At 43.4% G+C, this 17,178-nt stretch overlaps 3 protein-coding genes across 7 annotated transcripts in view; 2 read left to right on the top strand and 1 right to left on the bottom strand.

Annotated features, from left to right (window-relative positions):
• The window catches only part of LOC130391832 (myelin basic protein-like), a 34,247-nt gene extending 33,123 nt beyond the window's left edge, over positions 1-1,124 (top strand). Inside the window, exon 4 of the mRNA XM_056602137.1 lies at positions 814-1,124. Within this exon, the coding sequence (XP_056458112.1) occupies positions 814-1,112 (299 nt within the window). The 3' untranslated portion in view covers positions 1,113-1,124. The remainder of the gene's footprint in view (positions 1-813) is intronic.
• Position 1,125: 1 nt separating this feature from the next.
• LOC130391833 (myelin basic protein-like) lies at positions 1,126-15,218 on the top strand. Of its 2 annotated transcripts, XM_056602140.1 has the most exons (6): positions 1,126-1,392; positions 8,923-9,027; positions 9,183-9,209; positions 9,607-9,636; positions 11,077-11,157; positions 13,540-13,628. In XM_056602140.1, exons 1-6 carry the CDS (start codon positions 1,273-1,275, stop codon positions 13,570-13,572), a joined length of 396 nt encoding a protein of 131 aa, XP_056458115.1. In that variant the 5' UTR covers positions 1,126-1,272; the 3' UTR covers positions 13,573-13,628. The 2 variants fall into 2 exon arrangements, with proteins under 2 accessions (XP_056458115.1, XP_056458114.1); XM_056602139.1 differs by lacking the exons at positions 9,183-9,209; positions 9,607-9,636 and having other exon boundaries at positions 1,132-1,392; positions 13,540-15,218.
• Positions 15,190-17,178, bottom strand: part of LOC130391825 (zinc finger protein 236-like) — a 48,523-nt gene continuing 46,534 nt past the window's right edge. For all 4 annotated transcript variants that reach the window (XM_056602123.1, XM_056602124.1, XM_056602122.1 and 1 more), the window contains exon 32: positions 15,190-16,207. In XM_056602123.1, the coding sequence (XP_056458098.1) occupies positions 16,089-16,207 (119 nt within the window). In that variant the 3' untranslated portion in view covers positions 15,190-16,088. The remainder of the gene's footprint in view (positions 16,208-17,178) is intronic.

Raw genomic sequence — 17,178 nt, forward strand, 5'->3', positions numbered from 1 at the left:
TTTCCAAATGTACAATGCAATGTATGTCTCCCACGTTGTATGAAATGTAGCACCATAGAATTAATGCTATTTCAAGAAATTGGCTCGCCTATTGGTTGATGTTCGGGTTACATACAATAAGGCCTAGCAGCCTATTAAGCATATTTTTAATAACTATAGGAAATGACCCACACAACAAACCAAACCATGAGATCCTACCATCAATGACCATCCTGCTCTCTAATCTGTTTTGAATGCTTCTGTAACATATTAAATAAGCTATACATCTTGTAATTCTCCGTTCAGAACCTCCTGCCAGACACAAAGAGCGATAAAACCTACAGTTGAAGTTGTGAAGAGGTGTGAAACCATTCAGCGATTGCAGATGAATTTCTGAATCATCACTTTCGAGGTAGACCCCTCAACTGCAGATTTCAGCCTTTATAATATTGTCCATAATACGTAATAACTTTTGTAATTATTAAAGTAACACCTTTACAGTCATGCATGGCATGGCACAAAACCGTCCATACCACGAACAGTCATGGGGGCTTCAAGGGAGATGACAAACAACCATAGAACTATGCATCAGTGTGAATCCTCTCCTTTACCAGGTAGGGTTTAGTTCATTTCAAGGGGTGAAAGCGCCTCAGTGCCCTGCTGTAGCGGAAAAAGAGCAGGGTCAAAGGACTCCATTGTGCCATGTCTTCACCCCACCACCACCACCACCACCACCACCACCACTATCACCCTTCCATCCATCCCTCTCCCCCCACCCCCCCCTCGCCCTTTCTCTGCCCGGCCATAGATGACCCCTTGTTTGTTTGTGCACAGGCCTGGGTGAGGCAGATGTGAACCAGAACAATGGCCACGTCTCGGAGGGGCCAGCGGTGACTGACGCCACGGGCGCTGAGGGCCCCGTCGACCCCGAGGCCCCCGCCGAGGCGGACGACCCGGAGGGCGCCGTGCCACGCCCCCACCTGGTCCGCCTCTTTTCCCGAGATGCGCCGGGGCGGGAGGACAACACCTTCAAAGACCGCCCCTCCGAGTCAGATGAGCTGCAGACCATCCACGAGCACAGCACAGCGGGTTCAGAGTGCGGTTCGGAAAGCCCTGAGCAGGACATAGAGTAGCTTTTGCCTTTTGTTTTTTCGCATTCCCCCTTTTACGTTTCCGTTGCCCGACTCACCCCCTCGCATCCTTCGCCTCTCACCCCGTCGTCTGGGATAAAGAGAACCCAAGCGTTTGGCTTATTACCGAGAAACTGCCCCCCAGCTTCAACTCTTAATAACCATGGCCTCCGCAAGCAGCTCCGCTCAGGCAGCCTTCGGGCTGGGCAGGAAAAAGAAGACCCCCACCCTCATGGATCAGATCGGGACCTTCTTTGGAGGGGACAAGAAGAGGAAGAGCAAGGTGAGGGTGACTCACAAGAGTTTTGTGGTAGTAATAGCTCGGCCGTAACAGTTCATTCTGAACGCTCACTCTGTCTCTAGAATTAAAACCGTTATTATTTTGTGATCAGTGAGCTGCAGGCATTTGATGCTAAACTGTTCCTAAATGTTCCTGTTTATTCGGGTGGCTTTGCCTTTTTTATTTTAGTCGTACCAAAGCTTCACGTTGTTCAGAAAGTGCCAAGCGTCTTTTGCATCGACACTGGATTCTGACTTTGGGTGGGGTTATGTTTTCCTTTTCAAGGGGCTGTGACTTTGAAGTGTTCATTTTCTTGTGTTCTTGTATATTTTGTTTTTGTTATTGTTTGAATGGTACTGACATAGATAGTTGTATAAGTAAATCACTAAATATGTTGAATATATATATGTTTATATATATGTTATATATATGTTGAGTTGCCATACATTAAGTGAGATTGTTCAGTGGCTCCCTGAGTGGCTCTTGGCTTTCAGCATGTTTCCAAAAACAGAATATAATAATTTAGGAATAGGAAGAAAAGCTGTATTGATTAGGATCTAATATATGCTCTTTAACTGTTATATGTGTCTGATAATAGGTATTACTGATTTCTGCTACATTGCAGATTTGAAGAAATAGCCTGATTCAAAATTTGCTTTGGGGTTATTTTATTTGTATTGTTATTGTATTATTAATATTTTCATCGCAAAATATCCATCTTTATTTAGGGAGTTATCACAACTTTGCATTATAGGGGTTCTTTTCACTTTCACTTCAGACTAGACTAGATGCTCCCATTTAGTTTATGATCAAACATATAGTGTCGCTTGCTTATGCCTGTTACTGTATAAGACAGACATGTACAGAAATTGGAACGTGTTTGGGCATAAATTAAATATGCATATATGTACATAGACATATGTATATATATAAGTATTCTATCAGAAAGTAACTAGGCAGTATTTGAGTCTGCACTACATAGCGCTATATTTCTTATGTCTTTGATAGTTCTGTACTCTCACAGAAACTGAATACTGAATAACTAATAACTGCATCTCTGAGGAGCCTCATCCATCAGAAATATTTGTTAAACGGTTCTTAGCCAATTTAAATCATTATTGATTGCCCTTTCAAGAAATATTTTACAGCTGACTGTGCCAACAGTTGCTTCCTTGTCCTATCATATTGCTATTACATTACTGCCATCTATATTTTTTTCAATCAGGGAGAGTACGAGATTGATTCCGTTAAGGTTGAGAGAAATTGCAAAGTCGAACGCTGAACAATCTCAATGCAATATGCATTTTCACAAGTATTGTGTCTACCATACAGAGTGTTGGAAGGCTGAGAGGCAGGTTAAAAGGACGCTTTGATTCTGCCCTTCTGGGGATTTTCATAAAAGGTTACGAAAACAAGGATGTTTTTGTGAGGGGCTGGAATTAAAAAGGTTATAGGATATCTGGAGATTGTTTAAATAAGTTCTCTTTGGCTTTTCAAATGTTTCATCTTCGGAAAAAACTAAGTTTGAAGTTCGTCCAAAAAGAAACATTTGGAAATATATGTTAATGTTTTCACCGGCCGTTTGCCTTGCAGCTCTGCGTATTGATGACTCAAATATATATGAGAACATGAATGCCCTACCTTTGATGCCTAAAGCCTATAGTTTTCTGCTGTGATTCAACATCCAGGGAAATCCAACATTTTCTACTTTTATTGCTGAAAAATATTATTGAAATATAATTACAATCGCATTGCAAGATTCAAATGTGCTGGCCATGCAGCAAACCAACCCCCAGTGTTTTTTTCCACCACGTTGGGTGACACATTTGTATTGTGAGTTGGTTGGTGTTTACGGCGCAAACCACACAACAGTAATTAAGTTCTGACTACGCTCTATTGCGTGACTTCAGTTATTGGTTATTTGTGCATTTTGGCGTGAGCGTCGCTTTCAGGACCTGGCTAGACCCAGTCCTCGGGAACATCCAAAATATTTGTACTTGTATTGTATCCTTTGTTGAGTGAGCATTAAATCAGATACAGAGAAATGTTAGATTCTCAGGACATGATACTGGACTGAGTTCATCCACTATCTCAAATGAGCAGGATAAGGGAACATTTTAGGGATAACAATATTTGCATGAACACCAGCTATGCCAGCAGAACTTCCCTCCATAAGGGTAGATAATAAATTGCTACATTTTCCGGGACTTTCCTTGATTTGCTGATAGTTAACCATAAATAACACCTCAAAAGATAAGAATGGCGATGGAATTCACTTATACTGCAGTTTTAATACCAAAAATATTTAAGAATCAAAAGATGACACTGTAATCTACCCCAAGTGTCTTGAATGAAGGGTTCCCCTTCTTTTGATGTCAGCTAAATTTAACACACCTCAGGTTGTCTATTTCTACTGTTCTAAAACAAATCTTTGCGTCTATTGTACCGGTTTGTTTGTTTGTGTGTATCTGTGTGTGTGTGTGTGTGTGTGTGTGTGTGTGTGTGTGTGTGTGTGTGTGTGTGTGTGTGTGTGTGTGTGTGTGTGTGTGTGTGTGTGTGTGTGTGTGTGTGTGTGTGTGTTTGCATGGAAGAGAGTTTGGAGCTCTTCCCTGTGTTTTTTTATTTTCTAATGCTTAACTATTTTCTGCCTGTAACAACTTCTAGTTCTCCTGTGAATTATTAGCCAGTATATTTACCCCTAACCCTGGGATCCGTAATTACATTCTGGATTGTGCTTTGATTAAAACTCTTTAATTTACATTTTGCATTCTCAATCTTTTATGTATTTGCTGTTGAGTGTATTGTCGTTTGACCATTTGCCCTTTACAGATTCATATTTTAATGTGTTGTGCAATTAATTTAAGTAAAAATGCATGTCTAACACCGCTAATTAAAAGACCTCTCCCCTCTCATTTGTCAAAAAGATTTTTGCAATTAAGGATTCATGCAATGTTACATATATATTTTTTTAACAAGATGTTTGAAATGTTTGAACCCCTTAACTGTGTGTACTTCCAATTTAACAGCTCGATGAGGACAGCAGTACAAATTTGATTTGTCACCAAAATATAGCTTTCCAAAGCTAGAAACAAACATCGCATGACACTGTTTCATCAGATCTAGTCTTGGATACACCTTTACTTTTTCTTCATTGATGGATGTATCTAGTGAACCTTTAACAAAACTGTCCAACAACCTGCAAAAGATGTATTGCCATTTACGTCAGGTCCAGGCTTTGAGCCGGGGTGGACTATGAATAATACTCTTCTCTGAGTAATCCTAGCATTGTGTAGCCTTTTTTCACAAGGTAAAATAATTCCTTACTTAAGTTTACATCATCATTTCCATCACTAAAGTTCCAATTACTCCATTCTCTTTCCTCCTAAATCCTTACAAGTATCCCGGTGTCGTGTCGCTGTGGCACATTCTGAACAGGACGCTAACCTACCTCGGTGTACCAGCCGACGCCTGTGTCTCTCCCCAGATGTACCTGCCACTACCTAACCTTTGTCCCGGAGCCTCGTGGTAAATTATAAACATGTCCCTGCCACGCGGTGTCCTTTACTCTCCCCGTCTGAGGGGTTAGTATTAGGCCCTCACGCCACTGCTGAACAGCAGGGTTGTGATTCCTGTCAGAGACACACTGAATGGTGGTTCGTTGGTCAACAGAAACTCTAACAACTCAACTTTAAAGGTGACAAATTATACCACTAGGTGCGAATGTGATTGGCCATTACAAGCCGTTTTGAAAATCGGCCTCTTCTGACATCACAAGTGGGCGTGTCCACCTAGATGTGTGCTGGATAGATCAGTCTACCAGCCTACCCAGTGGACTGTAACATCCGTCATACATCTACCCGTCATACATCTAGGTGGACACGGCCACTTTTGATGTCAGAAAATACAGTTTTCACTTGTAATGGCTAATCACACTCACACTAATAATTGCATTAATATAGACTACGACGGTGCTTAACATAGTGTGTTTCTGTCTGTGTGTGTGAGTGTGTGTGTGTGTGTGTGGTGAAAGGGGGGGGGGGGGGGTATGACATCCACCATCTGTAAGTAGCACCATCCTGGGTGACGCATGGCAGCCAGTATGTGGCAGAACGCTCATCACATTCTGGCTGTCACTGACGAGAGGTGAGGATTGATGGAATACAATTAAAGACCAAGGGCCAGAGCCAGGCTGGGGATTTTTGGCCCGGGCACCATGGGTAGCACCCCTACGTTTACGATGAGTGCAATGGGATCTAAGCAACCACAGGGAGTCAGGACCTCGGTTTAACGTCTCATCCGAAAGACGGTGGCAATCAACAGGACTGAGTCACACACAGGCCAGGGATGAGCAGCCACTATTGGCCCTCCTACACCTCAACCAGCTCTTTCTGATCTCCCGTCTGTGGATTGACCAGTCTAGCCCTGATTAGCCTCCAGAGAAACCAGCAGTGCTGGGCAGGTAGCCATGGTGCTGGCTTTAGATAGATGCTCACTCTAATAATTTGATCAGGGGGGTGTAACCAACTGCTTTCCCAACATAAAGTAACTTGAATTTTGCTCTGCACGCTGAGCAAGAAAGCAATGTGTGAGGGTGATCTAGATCTAGATCTGTAAATAATGGGAAAAAAAAGAATAAACTTTGTAACTTTTCTTTAGTCAAAGTCATCATGCTGAGGTGTAGAGCGTAAGGGTAATGAATTACAAGATAAAATGTTTACCCAATGCTTACTTACCAACTTCATATAATTCCTGATTTAACTTATATTCAGTATATTGTTATATATATATAACCATATATTCAAAGGGAGACCGGTAAGTGTGGTCTCGCTTGTGTCAGGTCCTCATCAACCTTTATCCATCTACAAAGTTTGTTTAATACTCAAGCAGTACAAATCGATGATGTTTGCCTCTGAAGATAAACCCCTTGACACATCTGACCAATTTCTTCTGAGAACAACCTTTTTTAGTGAGGTGTCTCATCACGTTTTCTCGAGGCCACAGGGGTTGCTCCAGGGCTGAAGTGAACAGAAAGTCCCTGCCAGGTGTTGGGTCTCCTTGTTTCCTGTGTGACATTGATCAGCACGCAGTCCATGCCACTCGTTTATTTCGAACACTGGTTCTTTTTATATATTTCTCTTTTTGATTGCCAACTTTTTCACAAAGGATTGGGGTAAACAACAACAACAAAAATATTTGGGTTCTGGTTAAGCACCCGAAAACAAAGCAAAAATAAATCTATCATTCCAGACAGTGATTAAGGAAGAGTGCACATAGAAATAATTATTCAAGTCTAGAATTGAGCCTAAAAAGCACATGCAGCTTAATAATTGCACACAATTAGTGGACACAACGACGACACCAATCATGGTGACCACTTATTGTACCAATGTTTATTGAAAACGGCATTATCAACAAGCCTTCTTTAGGATGGGGATAGTTTGGTATGAACAGAAAAATAGCAGAGTTCATCGTGTTCCATATTGGTGTGAAAGGGAAGAGAAGGGGGTGGGGGGGCCGTGGGGGGGATAGTGATATATCTGCGTTGGCAGGGCGTCTGTTTCGTCTCTATCATCTCCTTTAGATTAAATATTGAACGCGGCCGGTGATTAAGTGTATTGCTGGCCTTGCGCCGCCCTGCTGACCTCGGAGTGCAGGGATCATTAAGCACTGCACTGGGAGCGTGAATAAATTGGGGTACATTGTGCTGAATACTGAGTGCTCCCCCTGCTGCTCCCACGAGTGTTCTCTTCACACATAAAACATGTTGGAGCACCTGAGGGGACTCAACACTGCTGGATCTCTCCAGGGTGCAGGCTTAGCTCGGAACATCGCTCGAAACGGGTTTGTGTGGGGGCGTGTGTGTGTATGTGTCTGTGTGTCTCTCCCGGTTATTATAAATGCTGTTCTGCTTAATTATTTGTGAAAGGGGTTATGCTGGGATGCATTTCATATCCAGGCAGGGATGTACTGTATGTGTGTGCGTGTGCGTCTGTGTGCGTGTGTTTCCATCGCCTAGTCTCAGCTCACACTCTTTCTTCCGCCACACACACACACACACACACACACACACACACACACACACACACACACACACACACACACACACACACACACACACACACACACACACACACACAAGCCCATACACACACTGAAGTCTCCCTTCTGCACGCACACAGCTCCATCCTACCCTCATGGCTCCATCAAACAGAGAGAAATCAGCTCCTTCCTTGCTGCACAGAGGGCTCATGTTCACTGATGGCCTGGCAACGCCATAGCTTGAAAGTTTAGAAGCAGCTCCTTCCTTGCTGAGGTACATTGAGAGAATGACAATAACAGCAGGAGAACGGGAGAGAGGAAAGGAGAGGTAAGAAGAGGAGAGGACAGAAGAGGAGAAGAAAGGAATTAAGGCATGGAGAAGAGAGGGGTAGAGGAGAGGAGAAGAGGCATGGAGAAGAGAGAAGAGGAGGTGAGAAGCAGGGAGTAAGGAGGAGCAGAAGGGGAAGAGAGGAGTAGAGGGGTCGAGGAAATGAGAGAAGAGGAGTTGAGAGAAGATGAGTTGAGAGAAGAGGAGTTGAGTTGAGGAGAGGAGAGGGAAAGAGAGAAGTGGAGGTGAGGAGCAGAAGGGAATACTTCTATCAAAGGGAACATGACACCACAGCAACAATCTGCCAACACGCATCAGTGTATAATAATTCATATTTCATCTGCCTCCCTGTTCACTGTAGTACACTGACATTTTCCCTTGGTGTCAATAGAACATAGAGATAAATATACCAGGAATGAGGCTACACACCAAAGAGCCCGCACATGTATAATGGAATGCATTGTCTCTCTAGAAGATTTCCTCAAGCATTATTTACGTCCAAGAATACACTGGTCGAGACACAGCAATGATACACTAGTGACCAGGGTAAAAACATAACCAGATTTCTTATTTCTTATTTCCTCCACTAATCAAAATAATTGCTCACGGTTGTAATCTCTTCAGATATATGCAGTAGGATTTTTTTTATTTAAACATTTTGATCAATACATGATGACACTGATGTTGCATTTATGTGGAACAGTATTTTAGTTCTCTCCATGAGATAACCTTTTTCCATTGAACACACACACACACACACACACAAACACACAGAAGGACTCAGTGAACCACTGCATGTGAAGGAAGGAAGAGGGGTGTGGGTTCTTTGAAGTGAAAAGGAAAAGTCACAGTGGGTGACAATAGTATTCACCTTTCAATCTAGCTATTGAACTACACCAGCCACAGACAACACAGCCTTCATTATTCACAGGCATTCACTGGAGCCTTCACTAGACAACTCTCCTCCCTTTGAAGATTGACATATTTGGCTTCTCCTTTTTTTTACTCCAAAAAAGATAAAGCAACGTCTAATAGGTTTGGGAGAAGACGGATGTGAGCGTAGGACAATTACATGTTTTTGGTGTGTTTTAAATGCCTTCCTTTCACCCCAATTTTCCTGCTTTATTTACCATCTTCTCCCATCATCCTCCCCTGTCTCTCTCCAGGGGTCCTTCCGTGGAGCTCTGTCCCCCGCCCCCCAGAAATCCACCGCCGCCTCTCCCCGTAAGCGCGGCACCGAGAACGCCGTGGTGACGTTCTTCAGAACTATTGTGAGTCTCTTTGACAAGACACCCCGCCCCACACACACACACAGGGTTTCTGTCCGTCACTTGCCTTCCTGAACTATGTTTCCTCTGCCTTACTTATCACCTCTGCTGTGCACTAACGTTTCAAACTCTCTGTCGTTCAAACGCCCTTCCCCCAGGTGTCCCCTGCCCCACCCAAGTCTAGGGTGAGTCCTGCTTGTCTTGCCCTCTCTTCTGAGTTTTAAATGTAGACCTTGTAGAAACATGTCTTCAACACAGTAATGATGTGTTGTGTTCACTCGTCCTTTTAACTTGAAGCACACATAGAACCAAAGCAAAAGCGTCTGTGGTAGGTCCTCCTCCAACTGATGTGTGCTAGATCGTTCCCTCTCTCTTTCTGCCTCTTTCTACACCTTGATGTGGTCTTTTCTACCTTGCTGTTGTTGAACCTGTGCTCTTTTCCCGACGACAACGCCTACCTTTTCCTGCCCCTCTGCCCTGTCCTGCCCCTGCCCTTCGCTCTGAGTAAGATCTAAGTGTATGGCTGTTTTGTGTGTCGTTCTCCCCCTCTCACCCTTCAAACCCTGTGTCCTGCATGTCCAGTGGACTGGAATGGCAGCTAAGATGGGCCTGGTAGGTGCTGGGCGTGGAATATACAGCAGAGGTGTCATGCACCCAGAAGCTCACAGTGTCACCCACCTAGCCCCCCTGATAGCCAACTATAATATAGAATTACTCGCACAGACCTCGTGAAAAAACATTTTTTTCAGGGCTATTTTGACCCCTTGGACTCAGAACTTGTTTCAGGTTGAGCTCGGGGACGGAAGTGGCCCTCTTTAATGGTTCTTGTACTGTCATGGGATAGTTGTGATCTCAAAGGGCTCTCCTGGTAGAATCAGTGTAAAATCAATAAATAGGACAACTTTAAAAGTAGAGCTTCTTAAAGCTGGCCGTAGGGACAGTTCAACCCAGCTGCTCTGGTGCATGACATCTTTTACCTAATGAGGAAATCACTCACCTCCCATTTCCAGCGCTTGGCTTTCCCATCTGCAGTTTGGCCCGTTATCCATGCGTCTAAATAAGTTTTGGCCTGTTATCGATAAAGTCATCTCACCGCTCCACACATTCCAACCTCATCTTCAATCATCCCATTCTCGATTGACTGCCATCTAGGCCTCTTATCAGTTTCTGTTTGTTGGCCACATTTTTGTATATTCACGACTGCCCTTTTTCTTTTCCTTCTCATCTTGTTAAGTGGAATTCTGCTCTGGGTAGCTAAAGTGAATACACACTTTTTTTTTAAGACATAGGCAAATGTATTTCCAATTTCATTTCCTTGGTTAAATTTTCCGCGATTCATCTGTCACTGTTAGAGATATCTTTTGCAGAGCCCGGTCTGGGGCAGACAGAATAAGTCATAAAACTGTAGATGTCAGTGTGTGTGTGTGTGTGTGTGTGTGTGTGTGTGTGTGTGTGTGTGTGTGTGTGTGTGTGTGTGTGTGTGTGTGTGTGTGTGTGTGTGTGTGTGTGTGTGTGTGTGTGTGTGTTTATGTTTGTGATGGTTAGGAGAGAATGAATGAAGTCTTAGGTAAGGTAAGTGTGTGAGAATATAATCCCTCCCACCCATCCACCCACCGTCATACTCACTGTAATTCATCCTAATAGTTAGGACTTGAATGGGCTCACATTTCAGCATCCATCCGCCTGAGTTGAGTAGTCTCTCAATGAGGAATAAACAAGATCGCTCAGATGTCAGCCTGCGGACATTGTTAAAACTGCAGCAGCTATAATTAGTTTGATTAACCCCAAATTTGGATTCCAAGCCGGAGTTTGAACAGAGATCTATGATCTCCGTTCAAACTCCACGAACATTTACCCATCCCCTTGTCCCCAGTAAAAGAAAAGGATTTATTTTTTAATAAATCTTTCCTCGCTGGAAGGAAAATCAATTCAACCCCTTGCCCTGTGGGTCAGTTCAAGGCCTTGCGCTAAAGTCCCGGAGAGACTCATCACTCATTCATCCCAGGTTCTGAGGTTGTGCGTTGACCCCTCCTATGCTACCTGTTTCCCCAGGGGAGCCAGAAGTCACAGCCCAAAGCAAAGAAGGCGGCAGCCGGGGACGGTAAAGGCAGCCTGACCAAGATCTTCAAAATGGTAACGATGGAAGCCCTCCAAAGCCTCATCCTCACCCCTCGCTCTCTCTCTCCCTCTCTCTACACTAACTCTTTGTCTCGTTCATCCTCCACTAACTCGGTCCTGTTCTCTTTTTGCATCGATTTGATGAAACAAATAGCATTTCTCCACTATATATTTTTTCTCCTAATGAAGTATTTTTTATTAAAAGACATAATCTCCCTGTTCATAGTTTATTGCTCACCTGGCATCCGTTTGATTAAAGAATAGAATTTCTTTACTAATCATTCCTCTCATCTACCGACTTCCATAGGATCTTGTTCTCATACGAATACAACTCTCTTTCAACTTATTCTGTCTTGTTCTCTCAAAGTGTCCGTCTGATTCAAGAATATAATTTCTTCTTTCACTAAATGCCACTCCTCTTTTCCTACCACAGTGATGATATCGTGCTCAGAGTGAGTAGCCGTTATGCAATACGACACATATTTCTGCTGCACATCCTAAGCATTTCCATCATCACCAAAGTGCTTAGGAGACGTGTGTACCCGGGCCTGACGAAATAACCAGAGGCTCCCTGGGCATAGTGGTCTATATTGCTGGCCACGCTAAAAGGCTTTGCAGCACTAACGCGTTAGATCCATGGCGGGGCTTTCCATACGTATATACAATAGGCCTGGGCTGCTACCACCACCACTAAGCTGTAATAAGTGCCCAGGACATGGACAGAGAATGGTCACAAATGTACAACAAAGGAGATGGAGGTCTGTTCTGGAAGAATAATGAGGTTGGCTTAAGCCGATGTCAGGCTATTCGTCAAAAGGAGCTCAGTGTCCAACAGATTTTTGGACATTGTGTGATGGATGGTTGGAAGATGATGGAACAATGAATGAATGGTGTAGAAAAAATAAGATTACCGAGAAACGTGAGGAAAAAACTGCAAAAAAAAGAAAAGGATTAAAAGAAAAGATGGCCCCCTGAAGCCGTCACTTCAAGGGTGTCCCTCTGTCATCAAAGGCGGTCCAAGTTAGCCCTGATCTCGGCCTGATGATTTTCCCATCCACTCCAGCTGGTTTACAATCTGGTGGCTAGTTCCACCAGACTAGTCCCAAAACGCCACACACTTTCCACCCTCTCCGCCTCACCCTCTCCCCAACTGTGGCCTTTGTGTTTTTTACTTCCATGGGCCTGAACCGCCTCTCTTCTTAGTTATACTGTTATACTGTTAGTTATACTGTGGTTCATCTGTTTCCCGGACACCTATAGCGATTTGTTGCCACAATTAGTTTCTCCTGTGTACGTCCATCCGTCCCCGTCCCCAGGAATTACAGTTGCTGTCTGGCTGGACCTAAGACGTTTTTACGTTTCCTTAAGACTGCATCAGCGCGGTCTTGAGGAAACGAAATGTATTCTCTTGTGCAAGGCACAAGAGAATACATTTCTCCAGCGTTTAACTTTTGTGCCACTTATTTTTAAACCCTTCTGGTACGGCTAATTAGCATCGAGTTGGAGCTCAATCTCGCCCTGAACACTAACCATCTCTCTGCACATAATCACATGCCACACAGCCCAGAACTGCAAAGGACACAAAGCCCACCACTGCCGTCTTCTTCTCCCCATCTATCGGTCTCCATTTCCACTTCCAACGTCTCTGCGTTACATCGCAGAACTCTAGCTGTGTGTTAATTAGCTTCCCCTTTCCTCTTCCAATTTCAGATGGAAGATAATGAATTTATTTCCAATTGCAGAGAGAAAAGAGTCAGAACAAAGGCTGCTTCCATGGCCTTGTCTTCTGAAGGGGGAGACAAAGAAGATGTGGATTTCCACAAAGATTTGTCTCATTTGTATAATCTTCCTGCTACTCACAACCTCCCTCTCTTCTATTCTCCGACCATCTGATCTAGCCACGGGGGAAATTGCATCTCTCTGCATGTGACACAGGTTTAGCACAAACACAGGCAGCCTAATCTGTACATTTCTTTTTGGAGAAAACAACCGAAGAGGAACTGCTAGGGTCTGCGTCATCAGGCGTTGTGTTTCAAGTCAAAATGCAAAGACGATTTGGCAGGGCCTGCCTTGCGACGTGCTTTAACCCGGGGCATGCAAATATTGGAATTCAGTTCCATCTGATTTTCTCTTAAATTTGATCTCTCTCTTGTTGAAGATGATAGTGGCTCGGAAATATTTTCTCATCAGAAAACCTACTGGGCGTTCATCGCTAACAAAATGCTCAATGACTTCATAGCAAAACATCTGCAAGTAGCTCACAAAGTTACTAACCATAGTTTAGCATTGCAGATTTCCAAATGAAACCACAGTTGTATTAATTCTCGAAGTACCAGCGGTCAGAAGGAAGAACATGCCCTGACATGCTCTAACTCAGCTTCTCCATCCGTCCTGCAGGGAAGCAGAAGTGCTTCACCAGCCAAGCGCTGAAGAAGTCCCTGATGGAAGCTTACCCTCTTCCAACGGCAACGCGGGCCCAACCCCTGTCATCAACAACAAAAACAACAGCAAGGGACGAACGAGAGAGGGAAAAGAAAATGAAGAAACTAAAATATCTCCGTGCCTCTCACTCTCCAAAACCTCAACTGTTTCCTGCATCTTAACACGCTAACACTTGCCTTAACTGTCCTACGACCTCACCCTTACCACCTTGATCTCCCCTCCTCCCCCACCTCCCTCTCCAAATGCGGCTGCTAGATATTACAATCTGTGCCTGCTCCCCATCCACCCCCCCCCCCCCCAATCCCAGAGTCCCATGTAGTGTTCGTCGGCGTTGTATGGTGTGTTTGCTGCAGTGGTTCCTGCATTCTCTCACAAGCGCAGCGCTGATTGGACGCCTGCTGGGCCTCTCGTTACATGTGCTTCAAAAGTGTCTGTGTCTTTAGTCGTTTTGCTCACATAAAAGGTGGCTGAAGCGGACGTCACCCGAACAGGAAGTAGAGGGCCGGTCGCAGGTCTTTCTGACCTAACCGCGGACAACCCTTGTGAGTGTGTGAAGAACGGGTGTTGCTACGCATCATTTATTTTTTAAGGTGTTTTTCTGTCTCGTCTTCTCCGTTGTCGTGTCTTCTCCAAGAACCCTGTTTACGCGTCGCTATGATTTATGTTCTAAACCGATCTAACATGGTTTTAACGTTACACGTTTTAATGGAACATGTTCATCGTTTTTGTATTCCTCCTCTCATCTTTAGACCCTCATGGGGTCAAACATGTGTTCTGTCTTCAATGTGATGTCTGATCTACGTTTGTTAATAAAACAATGTGACCTGCTGTAAAGCTTTGAGGTGAACACTGAATAAACATAGGGCGATATAAAATCTATGTTTGCAATAAATGCATTGAATTCCAATAAAATGGATAATTCTGCAATGTCTAACATTGTCCCCAGCTGTGTTTCTTTTTCTCCAATTCATAAAATAATAGTGTGTAATGAAGTCATCTATAATGTCATAAACATTATGTTGTGAACCGTTGTTGCTGTCTGAAACATTTACTCTGCGCTCAGTCTGAGACAGAAGACAGCACCTGAACAAATGATGGTCGAAAATGGATTTCCCTTGACAACTGCAGACACATAGCACAACTAATTCAACCCAAATGCAATTCATCTATTTGTATCCATTATGCTTTCTGCTACCAACATATAAATTAGGTGCTGTGTTTTTCTACTGTGTGGATTATAAAATTATTTAAAAAAACAACACATATTTCAATAAGGTGCTCTTTACTGAATGTTGAAAGGCTGCCCTAACTCGTAAATGGTGAATAGTTCCAGATAATGTGGTTTCTATAATTTATCATGTAGAAAAAATACAAAAAAACTTATCCGTCATGAATTTCTCAACTCCTTGCCTGTGCTTGGGTCTGAAGGCTGTATAATCAAGTGTGTACACAAGGTTTGAGTTCCCTTGGACTATGGGCCCTGTGAATGAATGTATATTAAAACTCAAGGCCCCCTATGTAATCAACTGAATGCTCTACCTGTAATAAACATGACCAGTCCCTTAACTTGAAACAAATATGTAAAATAATTTAATTAAAAACCATGAAACCAAATACGAGTGTCGGGTGTTTTTGATATCCTGTGCATCATATTTTACATAACATATCGTAACACTAGAAAGTTGCCAATCTTATTATGAGAATAAATAGCTGAGAGAGATTATTATTTTAGTAAATATGATTTAGCAATGAGAACATCAGAGGGATAATGCGAGAAAGTGTGTTTCCCATTTGGACAATGCAATCATTATTTGGATTCAAAAGTGGAATTCAATTAAATAATGATTATTATTCATGGTATAAAATAGAAAGACAAGTTTAAATTCGTAGAAAAATGCCTTATTTTATTAAATACATGACCGATACAAAATAAAATCTTCCCAACTAAAAAAGGCTGTACACTAGTTTGGCTTTATAATAAAATGGAAATCTATGCTACCGTTCACATATTCACAAACCACCTTGTGTTTTGGTGTTCAATCAAAAATATATCCATATACATTATTTACAAAATGCAATGCAGTGAAAAAAATGACAATACAAAAATAACAAAAAAATGATGCCAGACTGAACTATTAAAAAAGCACGCAAACTTAAACATAGTGTATAAATAAGGTCCTTTCTCTGTGAATCAAAAAGGGGGGTGTATATTAACAATGACTCTGAACATTAAATGAGTCACAGGGACCCTGAAACATCCAAAAGCACCCAGGTCTGCAACAGATCTAATGGACTACAGACTGAAGGAAGGTCCTTTGTTAAACTCTTTTCGCTTCATTTTTTGTTCCTTTAAATCATACCTAGTGCTTTCTTCAAGTGCTTTCTGAATACTCACCGGGCTCCCTGCATTATAAAATGAAGGGTTAGGGTAACGGTTTCATGCTTCGTCGCAGTAGGGGGAGCTGGGGGGGAGCACCTCAAGGTGGTGCCGGTGAAGGTGGAGGTTAGGAGAAGACGTGCCAGTTTTCGGACGCCTCCGGGACCACTACCAGGTCCAGGTCTGTAGTCACCCCCGCCTGGCCCACATGGTCGTCTTGGCCCAGCGACCCGTCCTGCAATTGACCTGAACGGGGGGGAGATCAAGTGCGTGTTGAATAAAAGTAAAGGTAAAGTCCATTGCAGATTTTGCCATTCAAACCACTTTGTCTGGAAACACAAACACAAAATCGAGCAAAGTTTAAAGTTTGTTCGGAGGATACTTTAGTTTCAGAACTTGGAAATGGCTTTGTCAAGGGGAAACCTTATCAGTGCATTGCGAGCATGCATCCTAATACTATTCGTATCCAATACCAGAAATACCAGAGCGGCTGTCATTTATTCATATGCATCACGCATCCACCTCTGTCTTCTGGAAACTCAGCATTACATCGTCGACAATTATTCAAATTTTTAAGCACTGCAGCTATCAACACTTTTCGGGGAGTCATTTGAAAAGTTGGCCCGGATGAAGAACTTTCGAGTCCCTCTGTCTGAAACATCCGTTTATGTTCCCCTTATTAGCAATGATGATGTCGCTTAATTCCCATTAGCTGTTGTTACGGTGCCTTCTGAGGCCATCGCCTACACTAGGCAACGGCGAGAAATGATTCCTCGTCGTTGGCATAATCACCGCTGAGAGCGGCCAGATATAGACGGGCGGTTCAAGTGATCGGCGCTCAGAGCAGAGTCAAGCACAGCGTATGTAACGGGGCATGTAACACTAAACACTTGACGCCTTAACAAGGGTCGCATGTGATGCTCTTGATGCTGAACCCCGTTTAAATCGCTCAAAGGTTATGGACGACAAGGTATCTACCCCTTCCCGCCGGCGCTGGTTGTATGACGCCACTGCCTTCGGACGTGAGGGAAATGGTTCTTGAGGAGGCCGAATGCTTCTCAGCTAGACGTCGGGACGTTGATACGTTGAGATGTGACACGACGTTTGAGGAGGTGGAGAGAGAGTAGGGAGAGCAGGCAGCTTCCTAGATGGACTTGTCTCTTCAAGGTCAGTGTTCAGAGACGATAATTGGTCTGTGAACACTGTGTGTGTGTGTG

This window comes from Gadus chalcogrammus, chromosome 11 (genome assembly GCF_026213295.1).
Source record: "Gadus chalcogrammus isolate NIFS_2021 chromosome 11, NIFS_Gcha_1.0, whole genome shotgun sequence".
NCBI lineage: Eukaryota > Metazoa > Chordata > Actinopteri > Gadiformes > Gadidae > Gadus > Gadus chalcogrammus.

Excerpts from the sequence above, each read along its gene's own strand:
- LOC130391833 (XM_056602140.1), top strand. The coding sequence starts at position 1,273 with ATGGCCTCCGCAAGCAGCTCCGCTCAGGCAGCCTTCGGGCTGGGCAGG. Across the intron at positions 1,393-8,922 it reads ACAAGAAGAGGAAGAGCAAG|GGGTCCTTCCGTGGAGCTCT; the intron begins GTGAGGGTGACT and ends GTCTCTCTCCAG. Across the intron at positions 9,637-11,076 it reads TGGCAGCTAAGATGGGCCTG|GGGAGCCAGAAGTCACAGCC; the intron begins GTAGGTGCTGGG and ends CTGTTTCCCCAG.